At 48.2% G+C, this 14325-nt stretch overlaps 5 protein-coding genes across 5 annotated transcripts; 2 read left to right on the top strand and 3 right to left on the bottom strand.

Moving 5' to 3' along the window:
- Positions 1–1057: 1057 nt before the first annotated feature.
- On the bottom strand, positions 1058–1276 carry FOXG_22376 (uncharacterized protein; the record flags this gene model as incomplete). Its single annotated transcript, XM_018402784.1, has 1 exon — positions 1058–1276. The coding sequence occupies one exon, from the start codon at positions 1274–1276 to the stop codon at positions 1058–1060; it is 219 nt and encodes a 72-aa protein (XP_018256843.1).
- A 2081-nt stretch (positions 1277–3357) lies between these two features.
- Positions 3358–4554, top strand: FOXG_16219 (uncharacterized protein; the record flags this gene model as incomplete). Its single annotated transcript, XM_018396291.1, has 1 exon — positions 3358–4554. One exon carries the CDS (start codon positions 3358–3360, stop codon positions 4552–4554), a length of 1197 nt encoding a protein of 398 aa, XP_018256842.1.
- A 3784-nt stretch (positions 4555–8338) lies between these two features.
- Positions 8339–8641, bottom strand: FOXG_16218 (uncharacterized protein; the record flags this gene model as incomplete). The annotated part of the gene is made up of 1 exon (XM_018396290.1): positions 8339–8641. The coding sequence occupies one exon, from the start codon at positions 8639–8641 to the stop codon at positions 8339–8341; it is 303 nt and encodes a 100-aa protein (XP_018256841.1).
- Positions 8642–8932: 291 nt separating this feature from the next.
- FOXG_16217 (uncharacterized protein) lies at positions 8933–9551 on the bottom strand (the record flags this gene model as incomplete). Its single annotated transcript, XM_018396289.1, has 2 exons — positions 8933–9315; positions 9368–9551. 2 exons carry the CDS (start codon positions 9549–9551, stop codon positions 8933–8935), a joined length of 567 nt encoding a protein of 188 aa, XP_018256840.1.
- A 2211-nt stretch (positions 9552–11762) lies between these two features.
- On the top strand, positions 11763–12431 carry FOXG_22375 (uncharacterized protein; the record flags this gene model as incomplete). Its single annotated transcript, XM_018402783.1, has 1 exon — positions 11763–12431. The coding sequence occupies one exon, from the start codon at positions 11763–11765 to the stop codon at positions 12429–12431; it is 669 nt and encodes a 222-aa protein (XP_018256839.1).
- Between the last annotated feature and the right edge of the window lie 1894 nt (positions 12432–14325).

The raw sequence follows: 14325 nt of genomic DNA, 5'->3' as shown, positions 1-14325 counted from the left end.
AGAGGATGATCACTACACGCAATGGATCAACAGCAGAACGAAAAAGGTATTTGCAACGAGCAGCAGTGTTAGCGAGATGGACAAATACCTCCGTCTTGAGCCACAAGATACGCAAGAGCCAATCCAATGGTGGAGGGACCACAAGCCTTCATTCCCGGTGCTAAGCAGCTTTGCCTTGGATGTCTTTGCCATTCCGGCTATGGCAACCGACTGCGAGAGGCAGTTCAGCCTAGCCAAGCTGACACTAACATCGCAAAGGCTCGCAATGGGCGCCGACACGCTGGAGCGAGTTCATTGTCTGAGGAACTGGGTCCGACACGGCGGGGTAAAGCTGGGCAGTTGAGTCGGTAATTGAGGCTTTGGATCCGGCGTAATACCTTCACATACTCAATATATAGGCCTCCCATACAATTGATTGAGACGAGCCAATCAAATCAAACAAATCAACTTTGGACCGAAGCCCCATCAAACAAATCAACTTTTACCTCAAAGTTGATTTGATTGATTTATGATGAGCGCTGGGTTGTAGAGGCTGTGCAAGGTCGAGATTTGGACGTTTGGCTTTCGTCTAGGCCATGTAACTGCTGGCTGGAAAACTCCGAAAAGTCGACTGAAATTGACGACTCTCTTCGTTGTGACCATTTTACAAGAGGGAGGCGTTGTTGAGGCATGGCGGTACGGTTAGTCAGTAGGCTTGATAGTGATGAAGAAAATGGGCAGAGGTGACGATGGCTAATGTCGACAGGCAACCACTGGTCAACCCAACTTGGTCCGTACCAATCGTACCTCCCCTGACGCGTGAAGGACACGCGTGGTCGCATGTTATGTTTGATTGGCAATAAAGACGCGTGTTGAGGCGAACGCTCGCCAATAACATGCCAAGCAAGCATCCTTGTCGCTGGTGTAGGGTAAGGCATGCCTGGCTACTGTCGAGGCAATTTCGCCCCAGAACCAACAACCCAATAAAGTAATATATTGACAATATGGACACCCTCATATTATATTGTCACAATATTAAAAACTTCATATCAAATATATATCGGAGGATCGGGCTTTATCACCCTCGGAGACTTAGCCTCTGTAATTGAGTCCCCAATAGCTCCTGAGTTTCACGGAAAACACTCTCCAGAGAGTGCTTGAAACCCCATGGCAGATCACCAGGCTCGCCTTTGTGCAAAATCTCCACCTCTCCCATGTACCACTTGCGATGACTTGGTACCCTAACTACGCAAGCAAAAACCTGACCGTCGTCGCCCTTGTATGTCACGACCTCCATCTGGTGCACGGGGTATAACACCCGCAGGTTCGCTGTAGGGTTAGAGCTCGGGGACCTAGCAGGGAAAAACAGACGTACCCTCTATCAAGGCCTGCAAGGCTGCTGCTTCACTGTAAATGCTTGTTGTCATAACGATGATGTGTTAATATTTAGCTTTGAGGCAGGGTTCAAATCCACGACACTCCACGACACATTTGTGAATATGGCGTGGATATGGATGCTGACTAATAATTTCGATGTGGAATGGGTGGAAATGGATCCATTATGGAAATGGATCCATTATGGAAATGGATCCATATTGTGGAATTCGTGGAATGGAAACCTACTTCGTCCAACAATGGTAATTAATGGGTCCCGCCCGCCCTCGGTGACGTCAATGTTTTTGTCATTGGTCCATTAAAATCCGCCGTTGCTTGACGCAAAGGCAACACACCCACCGACGTTCCTGTTTCTTGTTATGCTGGATATTCGTAGCCGAACCGATATACCTATAGACGCGCCTTGCCGTCTCTCTCCGTCAAGATCCAGCTTTTGTAGAGCTGAAAGAGCCGTTGATTGTCCTCTTCTGTTCGTTCTGGAACGGATGTGGTTGACTTGGTAGGATGGGGAGTGGCCATTTCGATTTGGGGTAGTAACGCGAGTAACAGTGAAGCCCCCAGAATGGACTCATTGTGTACGGAGGAAAATGGGGTGGCAAATCGATGTTGTGTTGTTGTGGGTGATAGAAAGTACTTAGGATATGCGGGATTTCACAAGGAAATCAAGGTATTTTCGAACCCCACCTAAAATATTCCACGATTTCCACATGTGGAACATGTGGAAGGGGCTTCGTGGCGTGGATATGGAAATGCTGAAGCCCACGTGGAATGGAATGGAATGGATATGGATCCACATTATGGATCCATATGTGGATTTCGTGGTATGGATTTGAACCCTGCTTTGAGGTGAAAGGCGAGGGATTGACCTCGTGTTGGCCGGTGAACAACTCGCCCCTTTATCCTGAGTTAGGAACATTGCGAGATTCAACGCCGTTCGGTTTGTCTAGCCCAGTCCGTTGTGGCTACCATTAACTCAAAACCCGATATCTGGGCTTGGCTGACAGCTGACTTGGATGCCTTCTCGCTTGGCTTGCCTCTATGATACTCGTCCGAGATTATGTTTCACTCATTCTTGAATCATATGATTGCTTTGGTGGAAATCACGCCACTGATCTGTAAGCGAGTCATCGTATCATATGATCGAGGATTAACTGCAATTCCCACGGATATTGTGCGGGGTTTATATGATCGTGGCATCAACATGACCTCATAGGAGGAGTCAGCACCACATCCGATGCCTCAGGTTTGTCATATTTTATCGTTGGATCACACACCAACCCCACACCCCGACTTCAGAAGAGCCAGCGCAGGAAAGCGACAAGAAAAATACCCGAGGATCTGACCTAACGGAAGCCCCACTCAGAGAGTGGGCGGCAAAATTCTGGGCCAGTGATAAAAATCTGGGACAGCCGATGGGTGAGAAATAGGTCGGAAAAACGGGAAACCTCTGGCCACAGCTTTCAATTTTATCGCAATCAATTCGAAATTGCTACAGTCAATCAATTGAAGTGCATTGAAGTTATCACCAAACGCAATTTATCGTGTGAGGCATATTTTTCGTGGTGTTGCGGCCGGAAGTGTGCGGATTGAACCGCGGGGCCGTCTGGCTGCGTTTCCCTGCCCCATGATGCCTTTACTTCTGATCCTGCCTCCGACCCAACGGGGAAAGGGATGATGATCTCTTATTGAGTGTGCCTTTGGGGGTGTAATGTATTCATGATTCTGTGATATGTGGAGGAATAATTGGTCTCGAAGGAGGGCAGCGGCGTTGGAAGCGGCGGCAGCTCGGGCTCCTCAATATCCTGAGATAGATCAACGAAATCAGGAACTTCTTCGTCGTTTTCTGAGTCATCAGAATCTCCAAAAGTGAGGCTATCACGAACTGGATCTCGCTGTAGCATCTCTGATCCTCTTCGCCAAGAACTTCCTAGGTCGTTTGATATTGCCTACGCAAAGTCTCGTTCCTTTCAGGAGCGGCCCGAGATGGGTCGATGGAGAGCAGGAGATGATAGTAGGGCTTGCCACTTACCATACACGCTGTCGACCGACGATCTCGCGCCGTTTTGGAGTTCCATCGTTCAGAAGGCCGATTCTTTTCTTGTCCAGACCAAGAGTGGAGAAGGTGTTGCATACTTCAAGAATCCACGGTTGCTCTTCCAGTCCCATGATCTCAAGAACATCTTTGCAACACCAAGCCTTCACGAAACCATGACGCTTGTCCACGACATTATCCTTAGCGGCATGGACCCTGAGCAGCTGGACCTGCACTCTTGCTGGCTCGATATCGGGACGCGTGACTATGTCCCTGGCCAAAATCGCGGCAGCGACAATAGGGTTGAGCCTTTTACGCTGCTATGGAAAAGTGATTGCCATCAACACCTACATCAGAGACTTTCTGCAATTGCCCCTGCAACGCCTCCTGCAGCAAGCCACTTCCGCTCGTTTCTCCTCCGAGATATCGGAACGTACCACTCTCGAATCAAGGCAACGGGAGCCATCACCCCAGGCTGCCCCAGGAGTCGTGAGCCTGCCGTTATCCGTGCCAAGGCATATAACTGCAATAAAGAACTCTTCTCGGTCATGTACAGCAACTATCGTCTCTTCGGGTCTGGATACCTTCCTTTACTAGCGTTCGATGACGAGATGATTGACGATCTCTCTTCTTCCAGTCAGAGTCGCGAACGGGGCACCAGAACGCAGCTGTCCCGTGCCGCAATTCTGAAGGCCTGGAATGCGAATAAGCGACACCTGAGGTCTGTATCAGATCCAAAGATGCTGTCAAATTATGGAGTTCGAAAAAAGGTCACCTTGCGCTTCGACATCATATTGATAATGCGGTCCAATGGCTATTTCCAGGCTACTCGTGAAAGCCACACCGGGCCACTCAACCGGACAGCTCCTCTTGTAGGGGAACTCAGTCTTCATCATTTACCATTCTGGACGATCCCCACCAAGGAAATAAACGCAATTCTATTTACGCAGGCCGCTCGCTTTGCTCTTCCTCTGGACCACATATTTTTCCGAGCCGCCACCGGCTTCGCTGAGCAACCAGCACCGTCCAACGTAGCAGAGCGTTACGTCCAAAGTATCCTCGGCTTTTACACGGCTCAGATGCTTTGTCAACTCTTGGTTCACAGCTTTATTGGCGAGAAAATGCTGTATTACGACCAGTGGATCTAGCTTTCGTGCTGGACGGTTCTCAACAGACCCTCTCACCGTCGGGAGGAGCTACTTGAACGGCAGGGTCTGGGACTAGAAGATACTATAATGACTTCTGGGATGTTATGGATCCCTTTTGCCAAGATGGACTGGCAGCGTGGCCATCTCGCACTCGATGTACTCGTTGGCTTGTATATTCCGCGAACCCCTTTGCATCCTCGACTCGCCTCGCAGGTTAATGTTCAAACCCTGACTGTGTCTAAAATCACGGTTGATATGTTTTTTCAGCAATGGCTGAAGGAGGCTCGGGTAGCATTCGAAAGTAACCCAGAGCCAGGAGGTAGAGGAACTTGTGGAACGGGCATTCTCTCTCGCAATTGAAGAAATTGCAAGAGCGTATCATCAACATACTCTGTTGAAGTTGCAATCATACTGGGGACGAGATCATTTACGAATTGGTCAAGACAAAGTGCCCCCTATCCCTTTGGCGTAAGGCAACACCTAGGTCACGAGCAGGGATTCCAACCAATCATAGAGTCACAAGCACAAGGTACATTGCGCCCCACCTAATTTAAGTGATGCCAGAAGTCCCAACATTTTCCAGAGGTACAAAGAAATACCTGGCATTGCTTACAGCCATACCGGGATTTCCGTATTTCCCCTCTGTTGCCGCTGGTTGCGAATAAAGGTTTTTGCTTCGACTGTATCTCCCCAAGCCGCATCCCTTTGCAAGCCTTGCAAGCAACAGGATTTTTATTACGGAACCATTCATGTTGCGATGTAGGCGTAAACTCATCCCCAGTCCGAAATCTCTGTCTCGACTGACTACTAGGCTCATACTTTGCAACAAGGCCATTAAAAAGAAGCTGCCGCCACTCCGCTTGAGACTTCTCTGGCTTCCACCGTGGGTTTCCTCGTTGCTGCAGAATGAAGCTGTTGATCAGGGCTATTTCTAGCAGGAAGTCCCAAGCTAGGGCCCTCAAGCCGCCGTGCTGCGGGTTGGTCTGTTGTTGGTCGTTTCCTTATACGGTCAACCCGTTCATTGCCTGTAAATACGGCGGATAAAAACAACACAAGGGCATTGTGTTTCCAAGCGATCTGGTTGACCTATCCAAAGTCGAATCAGTAAGGCTCATCTGTAAAGATTTGTCTCCTCGACTAATTAGGTTATCGGCTGTTGGGATTGCTTTAAGGCAGTTAAAAGGAATACTACCAACAGCAGTACTATCACCAGCTTTGAGCTTGACGAGCAGCCTGTAAAGACCACAGTTCCGGCGGGCAGTGCCTGTGCCTCCGTGCCCAAGCTGACGTAGCCGACGGAATAGGTTGGAAGAAGAGAATAGGTTGTCGAGAAACACGTGGTATCTGGCTTCCGGCAGCAGATTCACTAGGTCGACAAACACAGCTTGGGTCGGGTTTAGGTAAACAGTACTCTGTGGCTCTCGAAGCCGCCGTTGCTGCCGTTGGCGACGTAGTTGTGAAGGCAGCCACCGGTAGGTGTGTCTGATACCTGCAGGCCTGAACTTCCGGCCCGGCCTGGGCCAGAGCCACCGCAAGAAATAACCGCGTTGAGCTACAGCCCAGGCAGAAGCAGTCTGTGTGGAAATTATAGAATACCTGGTGGCCAGGGCAGTCAAGAGCCTATACAAAGTTCAAGGCTTCTTCAACGGCCCCCTCTACGAGCACCAAGACCAGATGCATTGCCTGATACTACCAAGCAGGTGAAACTTGGCACTTAACCAATGAACGACATTAGCGTGTTTTCCCATCTATTTTTTTCGGATCTCGCCATTATCTTGAGTCCCTTGATATCTTTGCCCAATGGCTTACCTACAGTATAGTACTTGATTTCCCTAAAGCAAAGGTAGGCGGCCTAGGCGGCAACGTAGGTGTAGTGCGGATGAATGACTGGACAAGAGCCTCTAATTCACGTACTTTTCAACAGCCCAGTAGCCAAACGTCCCGGCCATCAGTGGCGGCAAAAGGAACATCATTTCAGCAGGAAGGTAAAATAGATGACAATTGGTCGGTACAGTGGCAGAACGATTCAGGTGAAAACCAGATTCCCGAGACACCCCAGCGTGGTGTCCAGGGTAAATTGCAAGAACTGTCTCGACTCCCGCCAGTCCAGCCGGCAGATGCTAACGACAGTGTCAAGACAAGGAGCACCCTTTCCTTACTGTCACAGACAGGGTTCAAATCCACGACACTCCACGACACATTTGTGAATATGGCGTGGATATGGATGCTGACTAATAATTTCGATGTGGAATGGGTGGAAATGGATCCATTATGGAAATGGATCCATATTGTGGAATTCGTGGAATGGAAACCTACTTCGTCCAACAATGGTAATTAATGGGTCCCGCCCGCCCTCGGTGACGTCAATGTTTTTGTCATTGGTCCATTAAAATCCGCCGTTGCTTGACGCAAAGGCAACACACCCACCGACGTTCCTGTTTCTTGTTATGCTGGATATTCGTAGCCGAACCGATATACCTATAGACGCGCCTTGCCGTCTCTCTCCGTCAAGATCCAGCTTTTGTAGAGCTGAAAGAGCCGTTGATTGTCCTCTTCTGTTCGTTCTGGAACGGATGTGGTTGACTTGGTAGGATGGGGAGTGGCCATTTCGATTTGGGGTAGTAACGCGAGTAACAGTGAAGCCCCCAGAATGGACTCATTGTGTACGGAGGAAAATGGGGTGGCAAATCGATGTTGTGTTGTTGTGGGTGATAGAAAGTACTTAGGATATGCGGGATTTCACAAGGAAATCAAGGTATTTTCGAACCCCACCTAAAATATTCCACGATTTCCACATGTGGAACATGTGGAAGGGGCTTCGTGGCGTGGATATGGAAATGCTGAAGCCCACGTGGAATGGAATGGAATGGATATGGATCCACATTATGGATCCATATGTGGATTTCGTGGTATGGATTTGAACCCTGGTCACAGACGAGCAAGGCTGCCTTGCCAACTCTACAGCGACACGCCCTGCGAATGCTGCTGCGAGCCCAGTGCCTCATATCAACCCCGTCGGCATAAGGAAGGGTGCCCAGAATTCTAATCTTTCGCAGGCCGTGCCTACGGGACAGCTAGCAGTAGCTCTGCCATTTACGCCTGGTTCTATGGCGGCTAACCCACCTGTTGACTTGGTTTACACCGCGACATTAAACATGGAAAATTGTAATATGACTGTAAATCCCTTTCTCTCTTTAGGGACTGGTGAGGTGATTGCTAATATGGATGTAGGACTTGGCGAGTTTCCCTACGTTTGCGGATGATTTTGGTGGATTTGACTTGGATGCTTGCCTAGAAAGTAGTGCTGAAGATGTAGGAGGCTTTTACTTCAACTATTTTCCGTCTAACATAAATGCCGATAACATTGACCAAAGTTGATTCAATATGGATGCGGGGGGACTCATGTTTCTTGACCATCAGGTTAATAATACTCAGGATGCCGTCTTGGAAGCTGGTACTGACACTATCCTGATCCACATGAGACGGGAAGCTGAAGGCACAGGAGAACCCGCCAACGCTGCGCTCAGCAAGCTAATACTTCGTCTTTTCGTCATGCTTGTCCCCCTTTTCTAGCTGTTGAGGCTGCGATTTGTTGTGTTCATCGCCATCGCCTTTCATAGCTTCATGCATAGATGGGCCTTCGACAAAACCTGCAGGAGGGTTCCTTGAGGTATAGGTTCGCTCGGACTTTTCACGGATGACCAGTGTCTGCGGCCCACCAAACCCGATGTGCACCTCCTTCTTGTTCATACCAGGAAGCCCGCTGATGGATAAACCACTATACTTAAATGATGTCTCCGCCAAACCGATTGTTTCCCCTTCCGGTACTAGGACCAGGGAATCTGGGGTTTCCACCAGGGCCAGTGGGATCCCATCGCGCTCCAGGCGGTACTTGAGGATCGAAGCCGGATGATCCATCGTCTCCTTGACCTCCAAACAATGGGTCATCAAAGGTGGGATGCATACCCGAGCCACCACCGGGTTGAGGTAACCCACCAGTGAAAGAACCACGAAGAGGATCATGGGGGCCAAGACCGGGCGGATTCAAATCATCGTGGCCAATATTGTAAGGCGATCTACCAGGCATTTGAAGGCCGCTTCGTGAAGGCCGGTGCATTTCGTACTCATCCTCAAAGCCTGGAGGGAGGGAAGTCGCCTACTGGATGAGGGTTGAGGACGGGCCATCTCAGGGTGTGGAATCGCTGGAGGCGGGGGCCTATAGGAGTTTACTATAGGACCACCATGGCAAGGTCGGTTAGGGCCCTGCGCTACCTGGGCCCTGCTCTCAGAGTGGGTGTTGGCTTCTGCTTTAGCGGGCTCGACATAACCTTTGCTTTGAAGCTTGGGAATTAATTTCTGGATGATGTGGAGTTTAAGGTCATGAAGTATATCTGTGAAGGGTGATCAGTATAAGGTAATAGAGGAAAGCATTAAGAAGGGGGAACATGCCAGCGATAGCTTGCTCCGAGGTAAATAAGCCCCGAAGCTTTTCAGCAAGGTCACTTCGATCTTCCTCATTGTCCTTTATTGTAATGCGAATGGGGAGTTTATCAGATTTCACGAGTTCGCCAATAGATCGATCAAAACGACAAATGTTGTCATCTCCAACCGCTAGTCCCTGGATCTCGACCTTTTTACCCATGGGATTGACACGGATGCTGAGAGCCATGGCCGACTGCTTGTACGAGTATAAAAAGCTATAAGAGTCTAAGCCCGAATTCCACTGTGGCGGTAGGCGAGGAGCCAGCGATTCGCATTCAGCTGTTTCTTTGGTATCAGCTAAGACATGGTGGGGATGGAAGGGAATACTTACGTAGTTTCTTGTCTTCGTCAAAGCCTTGAAGTTTGAATCCAAGGGCGGCCAAGTAGGAATGAATAAGGAGAGCGATGGCTTCGTAGGACGATGCGAGATCTGATGAGTCATCGCTGTGAAGATGTGTAGGGAGAGCGTCTGCCATGCCACTGAGGATGGCGGTGACACTAAGGTGTTCTGACATTACGGATTGTGATGTCTTTAATGTCGAGTTCTTGATAGCGTTCATTAGTGGGGTCTTTTGTTGCTAAATACCTAGTAGGTAAGGTACGTAGTGGAAGAGATGCAAGTCAGAAGTCATTCGAGGTAAGGTTTGAAACTGCGTCATGAAGTAGTTGCCTCTCAGCCCAATACATGGATCCTTTGGGCATCACGGGGTAGTGATACTGAGGCAGTGGCGGGGCGTTTTGTAAGTTAAAATGGGATGCCTAGATCGAGCCCTGGCCATTTTATACCCAGAGAAGCGTACTTCTTGAAATTACATGTAGGTACTATGAAATCAGCCTAGCAAATTGAGTTTAGTAGTGGAAAGTTTCATTTAAAGGTACCAGGTACGACCAGCACGTCTATGCACACAATGCTACAATGTGCAGCAAAAAATAAGCGTCCAGCAAGCCAACACCGCAGAAGACATACATTTACACATACACACCTTGCACAAAACAGATAAGGTACCGATTGGGACATAAATATTATATCTTATTTATAATAATTTCCATGTTAGGCACTTCGGTGGTTTGCTGCATCATCCTCATAACGATGCTTACGCGATACCACTCTGTTACCCATGAAATGTTTCAAGATGGGCTTGTTGGGAAGTAGCCCGCCTGCAATTGTAGACACTTCTTAGGAAATTATGACCCATAATAATATGGCAATTGATACGCGGGCATGACGAATTGATACGCGGGCATGATCCTTAGGGGGCATGACTTTTATGGCCTCTGATTCGTCCAAAAGAAATTGTTAGTGTCAGCAGAATTCTGCCAGAACCTCCTTAGTACCTCGAGCCTTGCTCTCCTTTAACAGCTGGTGCGACGCGACCAAGCTCTCTCCATTCCTATCCACCATGTCTCCCAACCCTCAATGATTAGGATCTTCATTTTGTCCCGATCCGAGTCTCCTTCCGGCTCATAGAGAAATCTAAGACGTGGAACCCGCAGTCCTAGTCCTAGCGATCAATCACGCCGCCAAAAACGACAGTTGCAGGAGCTGACAAGCTGGCTGAAGCCCACTGTTACCACCGAATAGACCTCCCTCAGCGAGCAGTGTTGGGAACAAGTATCGGCCCATACTACGCAACCCAGCGTTCGGAGACGGAGGAGTTAATGGGAGCTGCATGGCAGCGACGAGGAGATTCTTCCTTCCATAGTAGTGAGAGTAAACAAGTAGATAGCTGCCCTTGAGAGCGTAAGGGAATTGGATTTTTCCTCTATTGAGAATAAGGCTTTGTTGCCTGACACCTGAATACAAGCCTGTCTAAGCACTCCCCCAACCTGATTGCTGCTGTAGCGATGACGAGATCTGGGCTTGTTAAGCGAGCTGGCTTCACCGCCTTTGCACAGAGGTATTTATGGGTCTAGAAGAATTTGGCCCAATCAGGTATTACAAAAAGTCATGCCCCCCTAAGGATCATGCCCGCGTATCAATTCGTCATGCCCCCCTATCAATTGCCAATAATATATGGAACTATTTCATAGCTCGTTATTCTGACAGCCAATTGCCAAGGGTGTATATAGTATTAGAGGAGGCGGGGCCTTTATGCCTGGTGGGAGAGGACGCTCCATGACTCTACAGAGAGGACTTGCTTGTCAATATGTTTTAAGGCTCAACGGGATTCTACATGATCTGATATAATGATCTGAAGTGGCAGGTGCCTTCAAATGCAGCGCTAGGAATACCCAGGTAGGGAACAGTAGGGTTATGTAAGTGATCTGACTTCTAGACAGCGTTTTTGGCATTGTAATAATGACGTGCTTCCTTATCGACTTTACTATCTATAATCTGATGGTCAGAGACGGTGTCTCCTGACCGCGGTCTTACCCCGCAATTGCCATCACGCCACTACAGACCTTAGGCCCAGTGAGTCGTGGTGACGGGGCTGTCTAAATGGCATTATGTGATAATTTTCTGTGGGCCAGTCACATAATCCAGTCAAGCAAGACCAACAGCAACAGCTAGGTGAGAGGATAGCTGTCTGATCCACCACCATTTCGTCATACCTATTCTTGAATGGTTCCCACTAAGCGTCGAAGCCATGCAATTTTGCCAGCTTAGTATACCTAACTCTGGATATATTGTCCCGTTTTATACAAATCCACATGCCCATCTTGAACACCAAGCAGTACCAAACCGCCTCACTCACACATATGCTTATTTAATATCCATATAAAACATGCCTTTAGGTCTGGAAAGTTGTCCAGAACCTGTTGTCGAATGCATTGTTCAGCTGCTAGACTTGGACGATATTCGCAATCTTCGCCTTACCTGCAAACCACTTGCCTTGAAATCCTCTGAGTATCGTTTCAGGGCCTTCTTTCGTTCAAAACATATCCATGTCACGGTTGATGCTCTACGGACATTCGCTGAGGGCACTCAGGCTGGGGGTCTTCGATCTCTAATCCAGCACCTGTACCTCGTAGGTATCGTTGAGTGCAAAATCGGGGAACCACGGAGACAAAGTGATTGGCAAAAAGAAGAAATGAGGAGGACCCACGAAGTCAATCTACTTAGTCAAGCATTCAATGGGCTTGCAAAACATAGCAAGAACGGAGGTCTTCAGTCGCTTACGCTACGAGTAGCCATTGTCCGTAACGGCGGAGAAACAACCTTACCTCTTGATTCAGGGCCTTTAGTCCCCTTGCAGAAGAGTGTGTGGCTATGCACAATGCACACGTTTGATACGGTTGTATCTGCATTAGCCGCGAGCAGCTTGCGCATTGACGGCCTCGACATCTTTAGTGAACCGAATATACGGCGTCCTAGCCTGGCCAGCGATCAAATCAATGCAATTGACTGGAATGACTCTGGTTTTGCCAAGGCTTTGGCAACCCTCAGGTCATAAGCCTCTCCACTCGGGTTTTCGCGTTTCGTAGAGCTCTACAAGAGAACAAACAGGACGTGGGGCGATCCTCCAAGAACGATGCGGCTGAGGTACAAGCAGAAGCAGAAGATGAAAACGACTTTGTCGGCCTTTCAAGACTCCTTTGGCTATGCAACCAACTTGAAAACTTGGAAATAGATTATCTTCGGATCCCAATGGGTTATTCGGCCTTAGTCGGTCATTTCTACTACGAAACCATTCTACAGCGCATAGTCGAACTTGATAGGCTGCCCATCCTAAAGCGTTGCAAGTTTTCTGGGGTTTCTGCCAAAGAGACGGATCTGCTTGGATTTATTCAGCGGACACGAGTCCGTGAGCTATCACTCGAGAAGATGATACTATGTACAGGAACATTTCGGTCAACCTTCGATTACTGTACCAGCGGGGCGGCAAGTATGACGAAGCTACACTTTGATACTTTATATGAGACTTCATATGAGGGGCCTCATCGCGAGAAAATGATTTTCTTTGCCGGTGGTGGCAAGTCTCGAATTGGTTTCCCTTCCGCATCCGCTACTGAAAGGCTGGACCGAGAAGGAGAGAGTGTTAGGATTACTATCACTTATTATACCTCACCCCGAACGCCGATCGACAATCCTTGGATCCCAGAATGGAGGAGGTTCAGGCGCACTGAAGATGGGCGCATGGTTATATAGGATTGACTTTTCTTCGGTTCTTCTTTTTCGTGATCGAAGTCTCTGATTGCATGTACGTTACACCGCACAACTCATTGAAGCTGACATAGTTAGTTCTAACCCGTGTCAAATAAATAGCCCGTCAGTCATGGTGAATAATCTTTAATACTCTTCCTTCCAGCCTAAGCAAAGATTGCAACTTTTAAATGTACTATTCTCACCTGACATGCTCGTATACATAAAGAATACAAGATCAAAAACCCCGTTGCCAAGGAATCTATTGCGTAAATTCGGAAACCCCGCCGGTGATGTACTTGGAACTCATGCATGTAACCCTTCCTCTAATCTTCACATTTACCGTAAGACGTTGTCTTGTTCTAAGGTGCTAAGTAAGACTCCGAATCTCAGTTCCATTACAATGACGATTAAAGATCATGCCGCCACCAAGATGGTGAGTATACTGTCTAAAGCTTAGTCGCGTCCATGACTAACCTCATCCAGAGTAGTCTTTCAGTGGGGAAGGTATGAAAGCCAGCAAGTCATAACATGGGGACTTGAAGATACTTGTCAGGCAAGTCCTTACCTATTGTGTTTTCAGGTAGGTTCCTGCCTAGCGCTGTTAACAGATTGGGGTAAAACCTACGCATTAGCCAAGCGATAGTTTATACTGTAGTTCTAATCTGGACCCCAGTCTTATATCCGAACGATTAACAAAGGCACAATATATGAATCGTAAAATATACTGATGGTTTTTCTATAATATCGGCAGCGTATTATTTTGAGTGTCCACGCCATTCATGGCCCGAATGTGTGGGTTTATTTGATCCAGCATATTTTGATCTTTTCATATAGGGTAACATACGCCATTGGTATATATATGGTGCGGAAAGCAACTAGGGGATGTGTAATTACTGCCTAGAACAAATGTGTATACAAACAAAATCTATTTTCATGTTCAATTTCCCACAGAAATCTAATAAGGGAATCCATTCTAGGATTTACTCAGCCCAACATGACTTGCCGGTCATACCCGCGAGGTGTAGGGGCCTAATCACCCCTTTAACAGACCATCTAGATTATCCCGCGTAAAGGCAAGGATAGGCCAGGATCGTCATCTCCTAACTCAGTCTCGAAGCTAACTTCTTCTGGCAGCTCGATACGTTGAGTAATCTGACACGTCAGGCAGGCCCACCCATAGAGCAGTTCGATATGCCAGAGTC

Source organism: Fusarium oxysporum, chromosome 6 (assembly GCF_000149955.1).
Source record: "Fusarium oxysporum f. sp. lycopersici 4287 chromosome 6, whole genome shotgun sequence".
Lineage (NCBI taxonomy): Eukaryota > Fungi > Ascomycota > Sordariomycetes > Hypocreales > Nectriaceae > Fusarium > Fusarium oxysporum.
The sequence above is the reverse complement of the archived record's forward strand: the minus strand, read 5'-3'. Positions and strand labels throughout refer to the sequence as shown.